The sequence below is a fragment of the Macaca nemestrina genome, chromosome 12, assembly GCF_043159975.1.
Source record: "Macaca nemestrina isolate mMacNem1 chromosome 12, mMacNem.hap1, whole genome shotgun sequence".
In the NCBI taxonomy this organism is placed as follows: domain Eukaryota; kingdom Metazoa; phylum Chordata; class Mammalia; order Primates; family Cercopithecidae; genus Macaca; species Macaca nemestrina.
Genome location: NC_092136.1, coordinates 71,513,400 through 71,536,986, shown reverse-complemented (window position 1 = coordinate 71,536,986; position 23,587 = coordinate 71,513,400). Strand labels below are relative to the sequence as shown.

General features: G+C 47.7%; 1 protein-coding gene across 4 annotated transcripts in view; it reads left to right on the top strand.

The window, feature by feature from the left end:
- The first annotated feature begins 2,345 nt into the window (after positions 1–2,345).
- Positions 2,346–23,587, top strand: part of LOC105468702 (ClpB family mitochondrial disaggregase) — a 148,439-nt gene continuing 127,197 nt past the window's right edge. For 3 of the 4 annotated variants that reach the window (XM_011718943.3, XM_011718940.2, XM_011718939.3), the window contains exons 1-2: positions 2,346–2,901; positions 6,586–6,637. In XM_011718943.3, coding sequence (XP_011717245.2) covers positions 2,499–2,901; positions 6,586–6,637 — 455 coding nt within the window. In that variant the 5' untranslated portion in view covers positions 2,346–2,498. The remainder of the gene's footprint in view (positions 2,902–6,585; positions 6,638–23,587) is intronic. The other variant, XM_011718941.3, reaches the window with a different exon arrangement.

Here is a 23,587-nt window from a genome sequence, read left to right as displayed (position 1 = left end):
CACCTCCCGAGTTCACACCATTCTCCTGCCTCAGCCTCCCAAGTAGCTGGGACTACAGGCGCCCGCCGCCGGGCCCGGCTAATTTTTTGTGTTTTTTAGTAGAGACGGGGTTTCACCGTGTTAGCCAGGATGGTCTCGATCTCCTGACCTCGTGATCCACCGGCCTCGGCCTCCCAAAGTGCTGGGATTACAGGTGTGAGCCACCGCGCCAGGCCTTAAAAATGCTTTAAAAATAGTTATTCAAGGCCAGGCACGGTGGCTCACACCTGTAATCCCAGCACTTTGGGAGGCAAAGGCGGGTGGATCATCAGAGGTTGGGAGTTTGGAGACCAGCCTGACTAACATGGAGAAATCCCGTCTCTACTAAAAATACAAAAGAAATTAGCCAGGTGTGGTGGTGCATGCCTGTAATCCCAGCTACTCAGGAGGCTGAGGCAGGAAAAACGCTTTAACCTGGGAGGTGGAGGTTGCAGTGAGCCGAGATCGCACCATTGCACTCCAGCCTGGGCAACGAACAAAACTCCATCTCAAAAAAAAAAAAAAAAAAAGTTATTAAAGCCAGGCGCAGTGGCTCATGCCTGTAATCCCAGCACTTTAGAAGGCTGAGGCAGGAGGACTGCTTGAGCCCAGGAGTTCAGACCAGGCTGGGCATCATAGCAAGACCTAGTCTCTACCCAAGTAATAATAATAACAAAAAATTAGCCAGGCACAGTGGTGCCAGCTGTGGTCCCAGCTATGGTCCCAGCTATTCAGAAGGCTGAGGTGATGGGATGATCCCTTGAGCCCAGGAGGTTGAGGCTGCAGTGGCAACTGTACTCCAGCCTGTGTAACAGAGTGAGACCCTGTCTCAAAAAAACCCCAAAATAATAGTCGTTCATTCATTCCTGTCTTACTAAGGGATGTGGAAATGAGAAGTTCAGTATTTGCCTGGAGGAAGTGTAGAATACACAGAGCAGAGAATACAATCATAGCTACAATTTCTTTTATTTATTTATTTATTTTTTTGAGACGGAGTCTCGCTCTGCCGCCCAGGCTGGAGTGCAGTGGCCGGATCTCAGCTCACTGCAAGCTCCGCCTCCCGAGTTCACGCCATTCTCCTGCCTCAGCCTCCCGAGTAGCTGGGACTACAGGCACCCGCCACCTCGCCCGGCTAGTTTTTTGTATTTTTTAGTAGAGACGGGGTTTCACCGTGTCAGCCAGGATGGTCTCGATCTCCTGACCTCGTGATCCGCCCGCCTAGGCCTCCCAAAGTGCTGGGATTACAGGCTTGAGCCACCGCACCCGGCCGCTACCATTTCTTAAAGACCTACTGTGAGCCAGGGACAGTGTTAGGGGCTTCCTACATATTATCTTATTTAATACGAGCAATCATCTTGAAGGTAGGAATTATCTTCAACAATAATGAGGAATTAACTACCAGAGAGGTAAAGGGAGTTTATCCAAGGTCACGCATGTAAATGCAAGAGTCAAAATTAAAATCCACGTCTGCCTGAATGCCAAAGCTCATATACTCTCCCACACTAATGAGAGTAATCCATTCACTGAAAAAAATATTTGAGTGCCTCGGGCCGGGCGCAGTGGCTCACGCCTGTAATTTCAGCACTTTGGGAGGCCAAGGCGAGCGGATCACGAGGTCAGGAGATCAAGATCATCCTGCCCAACATGATGAAACCCTGTGTCTACTAAAATACAAAAATTAGCTGGGCGTGGTGGCGAGCGCCCAGCTACTCGGGAGGTTTAGGCAGGAGAATCGCTTGAACCCAGGAGGCGGAGGCTACAGTGAGCCGAGATCGCGCCACTGCACTCCAGCCTGGCGACAGAGCGAGACTCCGTCTCAAAACAAAACAAACAAAATACATATATATTATATTGTGGGCCGGGCGCGGTGGCTCACGCCTCTAATTCCAGCACTTTGGGAAGCAGAGGCGGGCGGATAGCCTGAGATTAGGAGTTAAGAGACCAGCCTGGCCAACGTGGTGAAACTCCGTTTCCACTAAAAATACAAAAATTAACTGGGCGTGGAGGCGGGCGCCTGTAATCCCAGCTACTCCGGAGGCTGAGGTAGAACTGCTTCAACACAGGAGACGAAGGTTGCAGTGAGCAGATATCGCGCCACCGCACTTCAGTCTGTGCGACAGAGCGAGACTCGTCTCAAAAAAAAAAAATTGTGTCGTGTGCTTCAACTAAACTAGGAAAGAAATCGTGGGATTCTAATCTTTAGCTCTAATCGCCACGCCCCTTCACCCGAACTCTATTTCCCAACATGCCCCGGGTTCCTATAAGTCTGCAGTCATTGTGACGTAGTCCCACAGCCTTCTGGGAAGCGTATTTTATTTGTTCTCCAGCTGGGGAAAGGCTTAGGGCTGTGGACTACCCCTCCCGTGAGGTAGTGCGCAACTCCACCCTGTTCGCGGCGTCTTCGAACGCGCCGCGGCAGCCATGTTAGACGTGGCCAGCACAGGGGCCGGCACCGCGGGGTTATCGAAGCAGCTGTCACGATGCTGGGGTCCCTGGTGTTGAGGAGAAAAGCACTGGCGCCACGGCTACTCCTCCGGCTGCTCAGGTCCCCAACGCTCCGGGGCCATGGAGGTGCTTCCGGCCCGAATGTGACCACTGGGAGTCTCGGGGAGCCTCAGTGGCTGAGGGCAGCCGCCGGGGGGCGCCCTGGAACATCGCTGGCCTTGTTCTCCGGACGCGGGGCAGCCACCTGGGGGCGCCAGGGAGGACGCTTCGATACCAAATGCCTCGCGGCTGCCACTTGGGGACGCCTTCTTGGCCCCGAAGAAACACTTCCAGGACAGGACAGCTGGAACGGGGTCCCCAACAGGGCCGGACTGAGCATGTGGGCCCTGGCCACAGCGCTGGTTGTTCATTGCTACAGCAAGAGTCCGTCCAACAAGGGTGATTATGAGATCTGGATCTGAGGAAGGGAGAGGCGGGAAGATTGTCCTAACTTCGTTATCTTAGAAGGGTGGGAGGTACTTATAGGTTTAGATCTTTAGAGCCTAAGTCTTGGAGGGACTCAGACATCATCTGGTTACAGGGGCAGGGTGTTGCCGTAGAGACCTCATCACCTCAGAGTTGTATAATCTCCTATCATAGATCCGCCTCCCCTCTCTGGGCATGATTTTATCCATCTGTACAATGGGGATCTTGGACTAAACATCTAATATTACAGCATGGTCCCCTTATGTTTCTCATATTCTGCGTGGTCCAATTCCTCCTTCCTGAGATCTCCAGGAAACGGAAACTATGGGGTGTTTTAAGGGCAACTTCTAGATGGTTTAGAGAAGTTGCCAGACTGCCCCCCGCCAACCCCCGTCACCAAACGTGCCAGAGTCAGGAAGAACCTGACTCGGTTTTAATGCCACCTTGACCTTTATTTATTTATTTATTTATTTATTTATTTATTTATTTATTTTTGAGACGGAGTCTCTCTCTGTCGCCAGGCTGGAGTGCAGTGGCGCGATCTCGGCTCACTGCAACCTCTGCCTCCCGGGTTCAAGCTATTCTCCCGCCTCAGCCTCCCGAGTATCTGGGACTACAGGCGTGCGCCACCATGCCCAGCTAATTTTTGTATTTTTAGCTGTTGGTCAGGATGGTCTCGATCTCTTGACCTCGTGATCCACCTGTCTCGGCCTGCTGAAGTGCTGGGATTACAGGTGTGAGCCACCGCTCCTGGCCAATTTATTTATATAGTGAAGGATAATTTCTTAACATTTTTACAGTACTGTTATTTTGATTCCTTTTGGAGTTAAGCGGCCTGAGTCTGTCAGTGTCAGGATTTTGCTATGTCTGGTCTCACATGCTGTTAGGTGATCTTGCCATGTGGGATAGTTGGTAGGAGAAGGAAGGTGGATTCCTGGAGGCCCAAGGGCAAGTGCTGGGGGACTGGCTGATCCTGATTAGCATCTCATCTGGATCCATGAAGCTAAGCAGCAGCTGAGAGAGTGGACAGAGAGCCAGACCTATGACCTATGTGAATCCAGCCATTCAGGTTCTTAGTCATTCATCAAGAAGACAGACTGAGGCATGGTGTCCATAGATTCTGTGCACCCCAAGCTCTGAGAATTTGGAGCAAGAATGGGGGAGTGGGGAGTGCCTTGACTTCCATTCGTTTGATGTGGCCAGTTGTAAAGGAAGGACTTTGGTCTGGGAGAGACAACACTGGGGATCTTGTTTTGGTTCTGTGTCTAACTCTCATTGTGAATTTGGACTTTTGCGTCTCCTCAGTGGTTTTCTGTTTCCTCATCTACAAAATGAGGGTGTTGACATAGACGCTAAGGGCATCTAGCTTAGGCATGCTGTAATCCTGTAACTTCCAGCATTTTTGGGGGTACCCACTGTGCGTCTAGTTTTAGGCTAGGTGTGTGGGAAGTCCTAACTTAACACAAAATCAGTCAAGGGGATAGTGCAGGCAGTTGGAATGTAGGGCTGGTGAGTGGTGCTGTGTGTTGTTGGGGGATCAGAGGGCCAGTAGGGTCAGGAAAGCCTTCCTGAAGTGTTGGAGACCCCAGAGGATGGGAAATTCGAACTTGAGTTCTGAAGGATGAAGTAGAAATGAAAAGGAGAGTGACTTTGTGAGCCCCATGAGAGCAGGAAATGTATCTTCTCTTTTGTTTTTTCAGGTTATACCAGCAACTTTCCCTAATACCTAGACATCATTTGTCCATCACAGTGTCTGGAACTTAGTAGGTGCTCAGTAAATGTGTGAGACTTGGATTATATTCCATGCAAAGGCTTCAGGGAATGGAAATTAGAGTTTCAGGGCACCATGGTGTGAGCAGGGGCTTTCTCAGTGGCCAGCTTGGTTGGAAGATAAGGTCTTTGGAATGAGATGAGAGCAGATGGAGTGGGGCTTGGATGCCAGTCAGGGGTGGGGTGGGTGAGGGTGTTGGAATTTCTTCTGTATGCAGTGAAGAGTCATGGAAGGTTCATGAGCAGGGAATGTTCTGAGTCCAGTGTATTTGGTGAGGTCTTGCCTAAGAAGTTCCTGGGGGTTCCAAACTGGACTTTGTGGCCTATGATCTCCAGCAAGAATACCAGGCTCTGTGTATAATAGATAATGGTCAAAGCCGTGACCAGTTCCTGCTGGAACTGACTTGCCAGCTACCCTGTCCCCTTGAATTAGAGTTTTGACCCTCAGTGCAGTGTGGTAGAAACTGAACCCCTTTAGAAGCAAGGAGGCCCTGGTTCTTAGCTCATTCCTCACTCTGTAACCTTGTAGAAGCCACATTTTTTTCTGCAGAGTGAGGGGAGGGTGGATACAGCCATCTCTAAGGAAGTCTTGATCTCCTCCCAGCTGGTGGCTGTCTGAGCCATGCTTGGGTATGTGCTTTGGGTACACTTGGTGAGGTAAGTAGAAATTACCTGTCACTGGAATCTAGGCCAGGAGGCATCAGTGTCTGAACCACAGGACTGGCTTTCATATGCATGATAAGGTGTATCGTACAGATAAGGAAACTCAGGCTCAGGAGGTTAGATAAGTGTGCTAGGTCATACAGCAAATACGCGACAGAGCCGGGCTAGACCCCAGGTCTGACTGTCTCCAGATCCTGCTCTTTCACTCCACTCCAGTGCATTTGCTCATGGGTGAGTCTGTTGGCTGGACTGAGAGTTCCCTGAGTCAGGGCTGGCTATAAGTCCGTTCAGTGCCCAGCAGTGTAGCTCACAACCAGGCTGGGCACACAGGGTTCCATGTACCTGATATTGAGCTAGTTGTGCCTCTCCTGTTGACTTTTGAGTTTTTCTGAGTCAATCCAATTTTCTCTATGGCCACAAGGTGGTGGCAACAGCCTGCAGGCTGCCCAGACCAGGTCAGACTGACTTAGCTAGCATTGCTTTTCTTCTAGGCTTAGTGTTTCCTAACCAGAATCTCTGCTTTGGGTCTCCCTTTCCTGTGCTTAGCACTGGGGAGTTTGCAGACGTCTCAACCGTAATTTCATCTCCTTGACATCCTTGTGAAGCTGGCAGGGCAAGGAGTTTTGTCTGTGTTTTGCAGTCAGGGAAGCTGTGGTTGAGAGGGAGAAGAGCTGTCATGGTCACGTGGTGAGTAGTGGGAGTGGAATGGAGCCAGATCTCAAAGACTCCTAGTTGAGGCCTTCTGCATCCTCAGAGAGACCTGCATCCTGCTTGCTCCCCTCATTCTACCTTTCCCTTTGGGTTTATGACTTTTGACATCAAGATTCAGAACTGGGTTGAAGAACTAGGGTTGAGGGAGAAAGCGGACAAGGTCAGGGAATGGTTAGTAATAACTCTTACAGGAACATAAAACATACTATGCAGAGCTTCATAGATTATGAAGAGCACACTATTTACCATAGGCAAGACGTGGTGCTAGCAGTTGACATGCATTCCCTCTATGATGAGAAGAGTTAAGAGTTTGGGCTGTATAGTAGAAAGGTGTGGAAGTCAGGTTGTTAACAGTGGCCACCATGTGGGAAGGGAATGATTAGCTTTCTCATTATATATTGTGGCATCAGTTTGCTTGTTAAAGTACTGCTACTGTCTTAGTGGGCCCTCCATGCAGTCCCGAGGCAGGTGTGTCCTGGCCACGGATCTGACCAGTGCCCCTTTTCTCTTCAGATGCAGCCCTGTTGGAAGCTGCCCGTGCCAACAATGTGCAAGAAGTCACCAGGTGAGTTGAACCCCAGGCCTTGCTCTCCCTGACAGGAGAGGCTGAGCAGGGCGAGCCTCTTCTTGTGTGATGACTTTGCTTTAGAGGAAATCCTCACCCTAAGCTGGGAACTGTCCCCTGTGACATCTCTGTAGTTACAGAGTCACCTGGGCTCCCTTGACCCAGATCACCCCTTAGATATTTTCGGTAGGGAGTCAGCTCCCAAACATCCCTGGATCCTTCAGCTATTTTTTATTTTTTATTTTATTTATTTATTTTTTTGAGACAGAGTCTCGCTGTGTCACCCAGGCTGGAGTGCCGTGGCGCGATCTCGGCTCACTGCAAGCTCCACCTCCTGGGTTCATGCCATTCTCCCGCCTCAGCCTCCGAGTAGCTGGGACTACAGGCGCCCGCCACCACGCCCGGCTAGTTTTTTGTATTTTTAGTAGAGACGGGGTTTCACCGTGTTAGCCAGGATGGTCTCGATCTCTTGACCTCGTGATCCACCCGCCTCGGCCTCCCAAAGTGCTGGGATTACAGGCTTGAGCCACCGCGCCCGGCCTTCCTTCAGCTATTTTGTTCTTCACTGGGTTGGTTTGGACTCCCCCCGACCCCCACATCCTGTGGGTTCTTCTCTGAATCTTCTGATTTGTTGTCATTTCCTTGGGGATGGCCACGTGTTACTGCTTGCTGACTGGATAGGTTGCAGGTGGGCATCTATGGAAGTGCTTGGGGATTTGGGACAGAGTTGGAAGAGACCATCTGCCAGAAGGTCTGGGGCTAGAAATGCCTGCCTTCAGGGCCAGGGGCCCATACCTGGCTCTGCCCAGGGACAGACTGCATTTCTGTAGCTTCACTGGCTCAGCTAGTCCCCAGTGACCACTGGGAGGTTGAATTTGAGGCTTATTATTCGGCAAGGGCAAGATTCAACTAGGTTCAACCCAGTGCCAGGTACAGGGCAGAGTCTGTGTCCAGGATGGATGCTCAGACTGGGGCCAGCATGGGGCATCAGTTACAGGGCTATTGGTTAAGGGCAGAGGTCTTATTCTTGTTGAAACTACTGGCCCCCACTGGGCCTAACCTTGGCCTCTCTTGGCCCTTTATATAGAACTAGGTGGCCACAGGACACCCCCCTTCCTTGCCATCATGTCCGCATGTTAGACAAGAAGTCAGGTCTTGGGGTGGCTATTTCCACACCCAGTGCTACAGGCCCTTAGTGTTCTTCCCCACTTCAGCTTCCTGAACATACAAGAAAATGTTGAAAAGCAGCCATGGCCCCACCAAGACTTACTGCTTTGATTCCCTTTCATTTTATCTGCAGCATTATTATTGATTCTCAAGAGTGCTTTTGAGTATTAATGTTCAAGCCTTAGTTTTTAATAAACCACTTTTGGAAGTATGGGCTGGGAGTTGTTTTGTAGCCAAATAAATATGATGGAGCAATAGTTTAATAAACATGCAATGATGCATCTTAAAAACCAAGCACAGATGTCATCCTGTTGTTATAAGAGCCATTCATAACTGCAGGCTGTGTGTGGCATCTTCATTCCTCGAGAAACAGATGTGCCTTGCTTCATTCTGCTGCAGTGCAAGGGAGTTACGAGTATGGCAACTGACCCTTGCTGACCCTGGAATCACCTGTTGGCTACTGCTGAGGGCTGCCAGGCTGCGGCTTTCCCCTTTTGGCGGTACATTTGCAGAGCAGCAATGTTGGGAATCCATTCTTCCATCCCCCAGGGGATGCCACTACCCTATTCCATTGAGCTGCCAAGCATTGATTATTTAGTTCTTTCAAATACATGTTTTTCTAATAGCAATTAAACACCCACCTCCAAAATACAGAAAGTAATTGAACTTAACAGTGTATGTGTGATTCAGACAATTTTTCTGAACAATTCATTCTCATATGGATAGTGTCTGTGGGGGCTTTTCACGTGTATCCCCAGGCTGTAGCCTGCTTTTCTCCTGCCTCCTCTTGTCCCACCTCACTTGGTCAGGATGACCCTGTCAGAATCTCCCTTCACTCCACGTGAGGACATCAGAGATGAGCAAGGCACAGACCTGCCCTCAGCGCCCATCTCATACAAGACCACAGAGCTGGGAGCAAGCTGAGCAAAGGCGGGAAGCAGATGCTGGCTGGCTGCTGGGCCTGCAGAATATGTTGATCCTCCTGAGGTGGGATTTGTACAGAGTGTCAGGAAAGAGGGAAGGTTGTCTGAGAGAAGCTGGAATGTCCAAGGCCTGCCATGCCCAGGGTGAGGAGTTTTGAACTCTTACTGTATACACAGTGGGGAGACGTGGGAAGTTTTTGAGCAGGGGAATGACCCAGTTAAGGCTGACTTGCAGAGGAATGAAGGATGGACTGCATTGGGGAAAGGCTGAGAGCCGATCTGTTAGGAGGCTGCTTCTGTTTCAGTAAGACAGATTCAAGATGATGAAGGCCTGAAGGAGGCCTCCCCTTCCCCCAAAGCAGTTCTTGATTATGAAAGAATGAGTGGGCCTCTGCTGGGCACTGCAGGTGGGGGTAGAGGGAGCCTGACTATCCTTGCTAGAAGGAAACTTTCTGGAATTCCTACAGCAGGTCCTTATTCAGCCTTTCTGTACTCTAGACTCTGTACAGGTGGTTCCTGCTGCTCTTTATTTCTTACTCTGTGTCCTGGGCTCTTAGCTCTACCCAACAGACCTGCCTACAGCAGGATAGAATCCCATGCTCATTTTTTTCTTTTTTAAATTTACACATACAGTCATGCGTTGCTTAACAATAGGGACACATTCTGAGTAGTGCACTTTCATTACTGTGTGAACATCATAGAGTATACCCAAACCTAAATGGTAATAGCCCACCACACACCTAATCTATGTATGGTATAGCCTGTTGCTCCTGGGTTAGGAATCTGTATAGCACATTATTGTCCTGAATACTGTAGTCAATTCTAACACAATGGTAAGTATTTGTGTATCTAGACATATGTAAATACAGAAAAGGTAATTTGTTGCACTGTGATGTTGAGACAGTTACAGTGTCACAAGGGGATAGGAATTTTTCAGCTTCATTATAATCTTATAGGACCACATCCTAAATGCAGTCTATTGTTAACCAACACATCATTGTGTAGCGCGTGACTGTAGGTTACATATGATTGGGCCACCGTGTATATGATTGGTATGGTCAATGATAGCAGTATTTAGAACAAACTCAGACCTAGTAAATGATACTGTCCTTTACCCTTCTTCCCCACTTGACCTCTCTGGGGCTCTGTACTGTGCCTGTCTCTACTTGACCTCCCCTAGCTCCTGTCCTTAGCCCCAGAGTCTTGGGAAAGTTCTGGATAGTGAAGGGCAGAATCCTAAGGCTCTTCTGCTCCAAAGGGGGAGGTGCTCGATCTTCTTCTTCAAGGACACCCTGGAATCTTCAGTCCATGGGCCCTGGATGCGAGTCCTCCACACAGACGGCCCTCTGCCCTGTGTGTTCATTATCCTCTGCTTACACCTTTCAAAGCTCTAGTGCTGCTTTCCTTACAGAGCCTTCTTGGATTCCTCCCAGCTGGGTGTGATCTCATCTTCATTTGCCCCTTTCCCGCCACTTTCATCCTTAACCTTCCTTCTGGTCTGGGAGAGTACGAGGGTCATCTAGGAAGGGCCATGGCAGCTTGTCACAGGAGGGAGCTCCTTTTGTGGAAGAAAAGCTGGAGGTCAGGTTGGAGAAGTGGCGCTGAATGCCACTTGCCACACTGGTCTTTATAGGAAGAAGTCTGTGGACTGTATTTCATCTGAAACTGCTGGATTGTGTGCCTCCTGAAGGGCAGGGACAAGGTTGCGTTTTCTACCATCTTTTACCCTGTTCCACAGCACAGTGGCACTTACTTGGTTTTTGTGACTCTTTCTTTGCTTTTTATTGACTTTTCAGTGTACCTGAAGTAAGCAGTCCAGAGTCTTTCACACTCCCCTTGGCTGTATCAGAGGGAGGCCAGGTCTCTTCTCCTTCCTCCCTCCCTCCCTGCCTCCCTCCCTCCCTGCCTCCCTCCCTGTGTAACATCCATTTCCTCCCTTCTCCCGTGAGGCACTTAAGTTCATCCATCTCTGGCTCCTCAGAAGTGGAAGCCTGGCCTCCCACCTGTCAGCAGTGTGAGCAGGTGGTCCTGCTCCTGTGCTTATCCCAAACCTGAGCCTGAGGAACTGCTCACCCGAAACCTAGGGCACAAGGCAGACTGGAGGCACATCTGTCCAGGCTCAGGCCAAGCCCTGTGAGGAGTTGTCAGGACTGGGACTGGGAAAAGTGAGACCTCCTGTTCTCCCAGCGGAGATCACATTTCCTTCAGGACTAACTGGGTGAAAGACAACACCCCTACCCATCTCCCTTCTCCCGGCAGGGGGCTAGGCCTCTGCTGAGTGCTTCCCTCAGTTGTTTATCAGCCCAAGCTGTCTAATAAAGGAAGCCTGGTGAGATCAGTCTTGGGCCTCAGACTGCCTGCTCTTTTTCTCCAGGATTTATTTGTTCATTTGACAAAGAGCATCTGCCCTATCCTGAGTCCTCTGCTTGACACAGGGAACACTTGAGCAGGCATGATTCCTGCCCGTTGTGACAGAGTCAGGGGTAAGCTGTGGCAATAGGGTGGTCAATGCTGTGAGACAGGAAACTACAGGGGCTGTAGGAGACCAGAGGACAAACAGCCTGGGGGATCTGAGAAAGCCTTCTAGAGGAAATGACACCTGGTCATAGACTTAAAATATCAGTTGGGCTTTGTAAATAGAAGGGGAAGGCATTCCGGGCAAAAAGGGCAGCATATGTGGTAGCACGAGGCAAGGAGCAGCCTGGGGGGTGTGCGGGAGGGGAAGTCACTTGCTGTTCTGTGTTGCTGGATCGCAGTCTGAGGCCAGGAGGGACTGGAGATAGGTAGGGATCTGGTTGTGGAGAACATTGATTGACTCTCTGTTTGTCCCTCAGTCGCCCATCTGTCCACCCTGTGCTTTGCGCCTAGCCCTGAGCTGAATTTGGAGGAGGAGGGTGGCAACAAAATGAGGAAGGAGAAACAGTCCCTGCCCTGGAGGAGCTCGTGTGCCCTCTGGTGAGGAAGAAGGACATGAGTCAAACATTGAGAGCCAGTGAAACAAGGGACAAATTACCTACCTTCCAACTAACATGAAAATGGTAATACCTAGGCCGGGCGCGGTGGCTCAAGCCTGTAATCCCAGCACTTTGGGAGGCCGAGGCGGGCGGATCACAAGGTCAGGAGATCGAGACCACAGTGAAACCCCGTCTCTACTAAAAATACAAAAAATTAGCCAGGCGCGGTGGCGGGCGCCTGTAGTCCCAGCTACTCAGGAGGCTGAGGCAGGAGAATGGCGGGAACCCGGGAGGCGGAGCTTGCAGTGAGCCGAGATCGCGCCACTGCACTCCAGCCTGGGCAACAGCGTGAGACTCCGTCTCAAAAAAAAAAAAAAAAAGAAAATGGTAATACCTAACCCCACAGAGTGGCAGAGCCATTGCTACTAATAACAAAATGATTAATTCATTAGGCCAATACTTATGAGTGCATATTCGGAACTAGGCATTGGGCTGAATGTGGCAGATAACAGTAATGAACAAGACTGGCGCAATCCCTGCCCTCTTGGCACAGTCCAACTAGGAGTCAGATGACTAATTATGCAACTATAATTATGTACTTCAAAGTGAAGTACAATTTGTCTTCTCAACAAATGGTGCTGGGTCGACTGGATATCGACATGCAAAAGAACACAGTTGGACCCTTATCTAATGCCATACATAAAAATGAACTCAAAGTGGTTCATGGACTTAAATGTAAGAGTAAAACTATAAAATTCTTAGAAGAAAACATAGGAGTAAATCTTTGTACCTTGGGTTGGGCAAAGCTTTCTTAGATGTGGCTCCAAAACACAAGCAATGAAAGAAAGAAAATTGGACTTTATCAAAATTAAAAACTTTCATGCTTCAAAGGGCACCATCAAGAAAGTGAAAAGACTCTCACAGAATGGGAGAATAATTTGCAAATCATGTAACTGATAAGGGACTTAGATCCAGAATACATAAAGAACTCTTAACAACTTAACAGTAAAAGGTAATTTAAAAATGGGCTGGCCATGATTGGCAGCTTGAGCAGGAGGATCACTTGAGGCCAGGAATTTGAGACCAACCTGGACAATGGAGCAAGACTCTGCCTGAAAGAGAAAAAAAAAAATTAGCCAGATGTGGTGGCATGTGCTTGTAGTCCTAGCTACTTGGGAGGCTGAGGTGGGAGCATCATTTGAGCCTGGGAGTTGGAGGTTATAGTGAACTGTGATTGCACCACTGCCCTCCAGCCTGTGCAACAGAGTGAGACCCTGTCTCTTAAAAAAAAAAAAAAAAGGACAAAGTATTTGAATAGATGTTTCTTCAAAGAAAATATACAAATGACCAATAAGCAGTTGAAAACATGCTCAACCCTTATTAGGAAATTCACGTCAAAACCTGATACCATTAGGATGGCTGTAATAAAAAAGACTAATAAGAGGAAGTTAAGTGTTGGTGAAGATGTGGAGACATTGGAACCCTCATAGACATTGGAACCCTCATACATTGCTGGTGGGCATGAAATGGTGTAGCCATTTTGGAAAACAGTTTGATAGTTCCTCAAAATGTTAAACAGGAGTTACCATAAGACCCAGCAAGTCCACTCTAGGAATATGCCCCCAGAGAAAGGAAAACATGAACACTCGTATACATGAGTGTTCATAGCAGCATTATTCATATTAGCCAAAAAGTGGAAATGTGAACCTAAAGGAAAAAACTAAAGCAAAATTAGTAGAAAGAGTTTATTGGGGCCAAGTTTGGAGACTGCAACCCAGGAGTCTAGATTCAAGTTGCCATAAATATATGCTCCAGATTAGCAACAGTTGCAAGTGGGTTTTTAAAGGGAAAAACAAGAGGAACTTTCTTTGTTTTTGTTTTTGTTTTTGTTTTTTTGAGACAGAGTCTCGCTCAGCCGCCCAGGCTGGAGTGCAGTGGCGCGATCTCAGCTCATTACAAACTCTGCCTCCTGGGTTCACGCCATTCTCCTGCCTCAGCCTCCCAAGTAGCTGGGACTACAGGCGCCCGCTGCCACGCCTGGCTAATTTTTTGCATGTTTAGTAGAGACAGGGTTTCACCGTGTTAGCCAGGATGGTCTCGATCTCCTGACCTGGTGATCCGCCCGCCTTGGCCTCCCAAAGTACTGAGATTACAGGCGTGAGCCACCACGCCCAGCCCTTTCTTTGTTTTTGAGACAGAATCTCAGTCTGTCACCCAGGCTGGAGTGCAGTGGCGTGATCTCAGCTCATTGCAACCTCCGCCTCCTGAGTTCAAGCGATTCTCGTACCTCAGCCTCCCGAGTAGCTGGAATTACAGGCACACGCCACCACACCTGGCTAAGTTTTGTGTATTTTTGTTTTTTTTAAGTAGAGATGGGGTTTCACCATGTTGGCCAGACTGATGTCGAACTCCTGACCTCAAGTGATCTGCCCACCTCGGCCTCCCAAAGTGCTGGGATTGGCCTGAGTCACCACGCAGCAGAGGCACTTTTTAAGTTGTTTACCAATAATTTACATTACAATAACATAAGCTATTGATGGGCTATACATTGTTCTTTGTATCACATATTCCAGGAACAACAGGAAAGTAATGGGTGAGGCAGCTAGTTAGGAAACTACAGGGGAGAAAAGAAAGAAGAAAATGGCTTTAAACAATTGCCCCCAAGCATGGGGCAGGGGTGTGGGGTCATGGCTGAGTCTTATACTCAGGTCTCTCTGGGCCTGATATATTTTGCATAAAAATATGATAGAACAGTACATCAGAATATTATTCATCAATTCGAAGGAGGTACTGATACATGCTACAACATGGATGAACCCTGAAAATATGCCAAGTGAAAGAAGCTAATCACCGAAGGCCACTGTCTTTGTCTGTTTGGGCTGCTATAACAGAATACCACAGGTTGGGTGGTTTATGAACAGCAGACATGTATTGCTCTCAGTTCTAGGGAACAAAGTCCTAGATCAAAACCTCTGTGTAAACGAGATTGAAGTGAACTCTTAAGGATGAAGAGAAAGGCGGAAGACAGTTCAGTTAGAGGGAATAGCAGGTGGAAGGTCTTGAGTCAAAGATGTGGAGAAATTGAGGAATTGAGAGAAGGCCAATAAGGCTGGACCCTAGAAAGCAAGGGGGAGAGTGGTGTCACATGAAGTTGGAGTTAAGCAGGGACCATACCACACTGGGTCTGTAGGCCATAGTAACAGTTTTTATTTTTGTCCTAAGAGCATGGGCAACCACTGAGGAATTTTCAGCCAGTATGTGTATGTGTGAGAAAGACTAACAGGTACACATTGTGACATGATACAGATCTGCAGTTTTAAAAGATCATTCTGGTTGTTTGGTAGAGAACAGATTGGTAGAGATCTGTGGTGGATGCTGGAAGACTGGTTGAAAAGCAGCTGGAGTAGTCCAGGTGAGAGAAGATGTGACGTGGACTAAGATGTCAGCAGCAGAGGGGGAGGAAGTAAGCTCGATAGGACTTGGTGGCGGTTAGGACAGTGCCTGGCACAGTGCCTGCCACACAGTAAGTGTTCAATAAATGAATGAATAGAATTGGATGTGGCTGATTAGGGAGAAGAGGGTCTTAACGAATTTCAGTTTTCTGGCTCGATCATCTGTGTAGATGCTCTTACCATTCACTGAGATGTGGATCCCTGAGGAACGCTGGGTTTGGGGGGAAAGATTATGAGTTCAGTTTTAAACATGCTGAATTTAACATGCCAGTGGAAACGTCAATTAGGCAGTAGAACCTCTGGTTCCTTCTGACTTCCCGCTATATGTACCATGTTGCCTCTTAAATTATCATGTAGGAGATTATTTTGGTGTCCTGTTTTGATTTCTGGTTTTATGGCTTTAGAAAATAAATAACTTCATATTAGCCCAAGCTGGTTTACTAGACGGCTTTGGGGAAAAAAAATCTGATTTGGTTTACAGTTCAGGAAAAAAGAAAGGGTTGGGCTTTGATGAGGGGTAAACATATTTCTTCTAGCTTTGCATTGATGGCTTGGTTTGGTTCTTGTCCCTGGATGCCCCAGCTTGGGGCTTGAGGCACTTGCTGTCCATGTGCCAGGATTGAGGTGTCCAGAATGTGCTTAGCTACAACATAGGTAAATGTCCTGCACATTGATCCAGGGATTTCATCTAATTAACAAAACCCTGGCTGTTAAATACATTTGGCTGTCTCGGGGCCTCAGAGAGGCTGTCTGTTTATTGATTGTTGTATCATTTTGGCTGGATGGGAAGATATTAATACTGGCATCAGAGCAACCAAAACATCCAGCTCTCTTAATCAGGAAGTATGTAAATATCCTTGTGGCTTGCAGTGGATTGAAACAAAAGCTTTATCCTAGACCAAAGGTCAAGGCCTCAAGGGCATCACTCCTGTAATTTGATACTTACAGTGAGAGCTTCTGAAGATCCTCACACAGTTTTTTGAATGCTAGGGTATACACAGGTTTTTTTTAATGCCTTTCCAGGATTTTGGAAAGGCAGCATAATGTTACAGAAAGAATGCAAGAGTTTTAGAATTAAAAGACCTCGTTTCTACTTTTGACATAGTTACTAACAAGCTGTGTGACCATTAATAAGTCACTGAACTTCCCTATGTCTTAGCTTCCAAGTCTTGTTCATGGGGTCCCCACTGATAACTTTTAAATACAGTTCTCTAGTGTTCAGAGAAAACTGAGTCCTTCTGGAAGGGTCCAGATCACACACTGAAACCCTAGGCTTGCTCAAGTAGACCTTGTACCTGTCAAGCAGTTCTACAGAGTGGCCCAGGGCCTGGCTTCTTTTCTGGGGTATGTGGCTTGCTGTGGCTCTGATTGTTTGTTCCCGGGTGATGGAAGGCAATTGGGAAAGATTGGATTAGCAACTTCTCTGTAACTTCATGGGTAGGTGAGTTGTGGGAGCAGCTGGTCAACCGCCCAGAAGCCCTGCAGAGGCAGACAGTTGGCCATGAGCAGAGAACAGCCAGGGCCTAACGCAGTGGGCCTGGAGGGACAAGTCATGCCACTGAAAAGGAGCCCAGCCAGCCCTGTGTGGCCTTGGGCTAGTCTCTCAGTTTCCTCGGGGGCCTCCACTGTAAAATATCTTTGATATTACTTGTCTGATCACTCTCCCAGGATCTTGTGAGCATTTCAGGCAGGTGACTCCTTGTCTGGAAAATTCCTCATCCTTCGGTCATCACTGTCACATCTTCCTGAAAGCCTTCCCTGATCCCCCAGTGATACGGCTCTGATGAGTGGAGGGACACCAGGGCTCCTGTCTCATGTTGAATTAGATGAGACAACACGGACACACTTGGATTGGTTTTAAGGAGCGGAGAGTTTAATAGGCAAGAAGGGGCAAGAAGGAAGGGAGAAGGAAGAAGCTCCCCTGTACAGAGACAGAGGGAGGGAGTCTCCAAAGCCAGGAGAGGGAACCCCACCTGTCATGGATACCAGCCAGGTATATACAGAGGCTGGAGGAGGCGGTATCTGATTTGCATAGGGCTCAAGGGATTGGTTTGACTAGGCATGTCATTCATGTACCCCGCAAAAAAGCTGCCCTCCCACCCTAGCATTTTAATATGCAAGTGCAGGGCACCATGTCCTGAGTAGCTGGAATTACAGGCATGCGCCACCACGCCTGGCTAATTTTGTATTTTTAGTAGAGATGGGGTTTCTCCATGTTGGCCAGTCTGGTCCTGAACTCCCGACCTCAGGTGATCCACCTGCCTTGGCCTCCCAAAGTGCTGGGATTACAGGAGTGAGCCACTGTGCTCGGCCAGGTGGACCCAGTTTTTTTTAATGGACTTCATTTGCATATCAAAGGTTGCCAACCTAGCTCTAAGAACAGGGCTTTCCCAGAAACTTTTCTGGAGATGCTTTAAAAAACGAAAACTTCCCATGGACCTCTTTTCCTCTCTTATCTGCCTGAAATAATTTAAAAACTCCTACAACGCCAGTATCTGTGGATTCCCATAGCACTATGTACTATATAAGTACTGTGTAAGTGAGAGCACTTGGGATGGGTTATCTCTTTCCTTATCTCCCTCACAACATTGAGTTTTGGAGGGCAGCAGACCATTGTGGTGGTGTTTATCACTGTGCATGTAAATAGTTGCCAAATACTGAATATTATTGAAAGTTTGTTTTTTGTTTTTGTTTTTGTTTTTTGAGATGGAGTCTCGTTCTGTTGCCCAGGCTGGAGTGCAGTGGCACAATCTCGGCTCACTGCAACCTCTGTCTCCCAGGTTCAAGCCATTCTCCTGCCTCAGCTTCCCTAGTAGCTGGGATTACAGATGACCACGACTGTGCCCAGCTAATTTTTGTGTTTTTAGTAGAGACGGGGTTTCACCATGTTGGCCAGGCTGGTCTCGAACTCCTGACCTCTTGATCCACCCACTTCGGCCTCTGAAAGTGCTGGGATTGCAGGCGTGAGCCACCATGCCCAGCCATTGAAAGCGTTTTGTGTTTCGTTTGTTTCTTTATTTCACTGAGACAAGAGCTCATCTTGTTGCACAAGCTGGTCTTGAACTCCTGGGCTCAAGCAATCCTCCTGCCTTGGCCTCCCAAAGTGCCAGGATTACAGATGTGAGCCACCACGCCTGGCTAAAAGTGTTCTGTAAATGATAAAAAGTTAAGCAAACTTTGTGGCTATTATAGTCATAATAAACGTGTAGACAGAGGACAAACAAAAATGAAGTAGTTCGATCATTTATTCATTAAACAAATAGTGCCTACTGTGTGTGGCACTGTGCTTGGTAGATCAGTAGTCAGTCAGACATGTACAGGACTTGCCTCATGGAGCTCAAAGCCTTGTCAGACATGAATCCTACAAATGCGAAATTACAATTAGTACAAATGCTGCAAAGGAAGGAGACAGAGAATCAGGAGAGCCAGTGACAGCCAGATTTCCCCTGGTCAGAGGAAGCTTGAGCTTGAAAGTGAAGGATAAGGAAGAGTTTGTCTAGGTGCAAAAGGGTGGGAAGAGCTCTCCTGGCACAAGGAACTTTTTTTTTTTTTTTGAGACGGAGTCTTGCACCGTTGCCCAGGCTGGAGTGTAATGGCGCGATCTCAGCTCACTGCAAGCTTTGCCTCCTGGGTTCATGCCATTCTCCTGCCTCAGCCTCCCAAGTAGCTGGGACTACAGGCGCCCGCCATCTCGCCAGACTAATTTTTTTACTTTTAGTAGAGATGGGGTTTCACCGTGCTAGCCAGCATGGTCTCAATCTCCTGACCTCATGATCTGCCTGCCTAGGCCTCCCAAAGTGCTGGAATTACAGAAGTGAGCCACTGCGCCCAGCAAGGAACTTTTATTGACAAGAATTCTGCAGGAGGAAGAAGCAAGGCCACTGTGAAGGACTGAAAAAGGCCACTGGTACTCTAGCTAGAGGAAGGTGCCAGAAGCCTAGAATAAGCAGACCCTGCAGGGCATCAGAGGCCACATGAAGTAGCTTTGTCTTTTTTTTTTTTTTTTTTTTTTTGAGATGGAGTCTCGCTCTGTCACCCAGGCTGGAGTGCAGTGGCGCGATCTCGGCTCACTGCAAACTCCGCCTCCCGGGTTCACGCCATTCTCCTGCCTCAGCCTCCCAAGTAGCTGGGACTACAGGCGCCCGCCAACTCGCCTGGCTAATTTTTTGTATTTTTAGTAGAGATGGGATGTCACTGTATTAGCCAGGATGATCTCGATCTCCTCACCTTGTGATCTGCCCACCTCAGCCTCCCAAAGAGCTGAGATTACAGGCATGAGCCACCGCGCCTGGCCCTGGCTTTGTTTTTACAGCACTGGCAGCTGAGATGGGTTGAGAGGGGATCAATATGATCAGCAACCATTCTTATGACTGAGGAACATGAGGAACTGATGGGAGTACCTTCCTGCTTACATGTGTCAGGCATCATCTTGGGCATGGTCCTGCCCCTTGAGGGACCACAAAGCTGTAATCTCTCAGGGCCTAACAGCAGGGGCAATTGTCAGGCTCTGCCTCCCTACCATCATTTCTGTAGCCCAAGTGCTGTCTCTCCTCTGAAATCCTGGCTTAATCAAAATCATAGCACAATTCATGTCAGCACAGCCAGAATCAATTGGAATTTTTCTCCCAAGGAATTTTCCTGGAAACTGAGGAACAGAGATAAATCCAAGAATGTTGAAAACGATCAAGCCAGTGTGTTACTGTGCTTCTGATATTCACTTATGCTGCTTGCCTTGTAGTTCCTGTTCTGTCTCTGCCTTTTTGAAAAAACCTCAGAAAATTTCACTTTCTGAACTTTGAGGCTCTACTATGTCCTGCCTCCTTTATGTTCCTCTCCTTGTGATTCTGTCAATGGATGCAGATACAAGAGGATTTCCTTTTATTTATTTATTTATTTTTTTGGAGATGGAATCTCACTCTGCCGCCCAGAGCGGAGTGCTGCAGTGGTACAATCTTAACTCACTGCAACCTCTGTCTCCCGGGTTCAAGCGATTCTCCTGGCTCAGCCTCCAGAGTACCTGGGATTATAGGCGTGTGCCACCACACCTGGCTAATTTTTGTATTTTTAGTAGAGACAGGGTTTCGCCATGTTGGCCAGGCTAGTCTTGAACTCCTGACCTCGTGATCTTCCTGCCTCAGCCTGCCAAAGTGCTGGGTTTACAGGCATGAGCCACTGCACCTGGCCTTCAAGTGGATTTCTTATCATTAGCAGAACGCAGTGGTGAGGACTTTGGAGTCTGACAAAACAAGGCTTGAATCCCAGCTGTGACCATTGGTTAGTTCTGTGACCTTGGACAAGTTGTCTAACCTCTCTAACCTTAGATTCTTCATCTGCAAAGTAGGGATGATAATTGACCTGCCTCACACCATTGCTGTGTCATATTTACTGATTCATCTCCTCGCTTTTCTCTCCAGTTGCTTCTTGTGTATTTCTCCTCACCTAGGCTGTGAGCCGTGTCACAGCAAGGTGTATGGCACTTCCTCCTGCCTTCACCATAGTAAGTCACACAAGGCTGGCTGGCACTCAGAAGGCACACAGTACAGATGGAGTCTGGCCCGTTGATTGATTGATTGATAGAAACCTTGTTTATTCTGCAAAGGCTAACCAGCAGGAGAGCACAGCCCTAGGCAGCAGCTGGGCAGGCTGACTGGTCTCCAGGATCCTCCATTCATGTGGATGGGAGGCTCAGGAAGGCTGCATAAGAATCCTCTTTGAGGCTGGGCTGAGGCTTCCATCTCAATGCCCTTTTGTTTAAGGGATAGCACCCAGGCCTCCTGCGAAGCCTGTGTGTTTGACCAGCCTTTGCAGATGGACAGTGTACTGGGGCGGGATGTAAAGCACAAACAATTGAGGGAGGCCCCTGGAATTCCCAGGGGCTCAGAGTCCAGCAGGGGTAGGGAGGGGCAGGATCCTTCCCAGGGCTCAGTCAAAACCCCTAGATGGGTCAGACAGGATCTCAGGCACTTTTGTCTCCAGCCTCATTTCCTTTCCAGTCTTCAGGTCCCCACTTTAGCTTCTCTGATGGTCAACATCCAGCCCTCTTTGGGTGCCTCTAGGTATGAGGCACTCTCCGCCTCCTGAACAATAGGCACATTCTGATTGAATATACATTCATTCTTTTTTCTTTTGAGGTATAATTCACATACCATAAAATTCAACCTTTAAAAATATATAATTTAGTGGATTTTAGAACATTTATAAGATTGTACAACCAGTACCACTAATTCCAGAATTTCTAGAATGTTTTACCACTCTCCCACTCCATCTCAGACCCCCAGAAAACACTGGTTCCAATAGTAGTTACTCCCCATTCTCCTCTCCCCCTAGACATTGCAACCACTAATCTGCTTTCTGTTTCTGGATTTGCCTGTTCTGAACATTTCATATAAATGGAATTATACAATATGTGGCCTTTTGTGTCTGGCTTCTTTCACTGAGCATAATGTTTTCAAGGTTCATCTGTTGTAGCATATATCAGTACGTTATTCCTTTTCGTGGCTGAATAATATTCCCTGTATGGGTGTACTACATTTTATGGATGTATATCCATACAGGATGTCATTTATCAGTTGATGGACATTTGTGTTTCCACTTTTTGGCTATTATGAATAAGGCTGCTATGAACATTCATGTACAGATTTCTATGTGAATGTATGTTTTCATTTCTCTTCAGTATATACCTAGGAGTGGAATTGCTGGGCCATAGGATAACTGTACATTTAATATTTTGAGGAACTGCCAAACCGTTTTCCAGGATGGCTTCACCATTTTACATTCTCAAAAGCAATGTGTGAGCGTTCTACCTTTTCCACATCCTCACCAACAATTGTCGTCATCACTTATAGCCAACCTAGTGTGTGTGGAGTGCTATCTCATTGTGGTTTTGATTTGCATTTCCCTGCTGGCTAATGATGTGAGCATCCTTCTGTGTGCTTATTGGCCATTTCTGTATCTTCTTTGGCATTTATTAATTCTTTTTTCTTTTTTTTTGAGACGGAGTGTTGCTCTGTCACCCAGTCTGGAATGCAGTGGCGCAATCTTGGCTCACTCCAGCCTCTGCCTCCAGGGTTCAAGTGTTTCTTTTGCCTCAGCCTCCCGAGTAGCTGGGATTACAGGCATGTGCCATCATCCCTGGCTAATTTTTGTATTTTTTTTTTTTTTTGAGACGGAGTCTCGCTCTGTCACCCAGGCTGGAGTGCAGTGGCATGATCTTGGCTCACTGCAAGCTCCGCCTCCTGGGTTCACGCCATTCTCCCGCCTCAGCCTCCCGAGTAGCTGGGACTACAGGCACCCACCACCACACCCGGCTAATTTTTTGTATTTTTAGTAGAGACGGGGTTTCACTGTGTTAGCCAGGATGGCCTTGATCTCCTGACCTCATGATCTGCCCGCCTTGGCCTCCCAAAGTGCTAGGATTACAGGCGTGAGCCACCACGCCCGGCCAATTTTTGTATTTTTGGTAAAGATGGGGTTTCACTGTGTTGGCCAGGCTGGTCTCAAACTCCTGACCTCAGGTAATCTGCTTGCCTCGGCCTCCCAAGTGCTGAGATTACAGGTGTGAATCACTGTGCCCGGCCATTCTTTGGCATTTATTCATTCTTAAGGCCTGTTATGAGCAATGTCTTATTAGGCATTGAGGAGGAGAAAAATGTATCATGATGACCTCTGTCTTTCAAGGAACTTGCGGTCTGGTAAGAAAATTGTAATTAGTACAGGTGAAAAGTTACAGCTTCACAGACAGGGTGTCCTTTAGTTTGAGTCTAGAGATAGGTAGTATTTGTATACAAGGAGCTTTGTGGAAAGACTTTCTGGGCAGTTGGAGTAATGTAAGTAAAGACAATTTGTAATTAGTAGTAGAAAACAGTTTTATCTTCTGATTAGCCCTGAAGTAATAGTGTGAAAGCACCTGGCATAGCACTTGGCACATGACGGGCTGTCATGTGTTAGCTCCCTTCGCAACTCACCTCATTTGGTCCCAGCTCTGTTTTCTAGGACTACATGGCTTCCTTTTCCTGTTCCAGATTTTAAACTCTTAGGAGACAGAGCTCCAAGCTATATGAGCGTTGGTTCACTAAACTGTGGTTTCAAGTCTCCTCCTCGTCTTAGTCATTTTAAAATGAAACAGCCACAAAGTTTTGGTGCCCCTCTGAATTCCAGTGTGGCATGACCATTATTGTGAGGAGCAGGGCAATCATCCCCTTTGTTAAAGATTTTATGCTTCTATTGATATGGCCCGACCTTGCATTGGCTTTCTTGGCAGCTGCATTATACTCCTAGGTTCTGTTAAGCTTGTAATCAGCCCAGCCTTCTGAGATCCATGACTTTTTATGTCCTGTAACCTTTTGATTGGATTTGTTTGCAGAGCTTATTTTAACCTAAAGATAAGGACACTTTAAGGCTTTGTATTTGCTTGTGAATATGTAATATTTGAAATGTGAATATATACTATGTGAT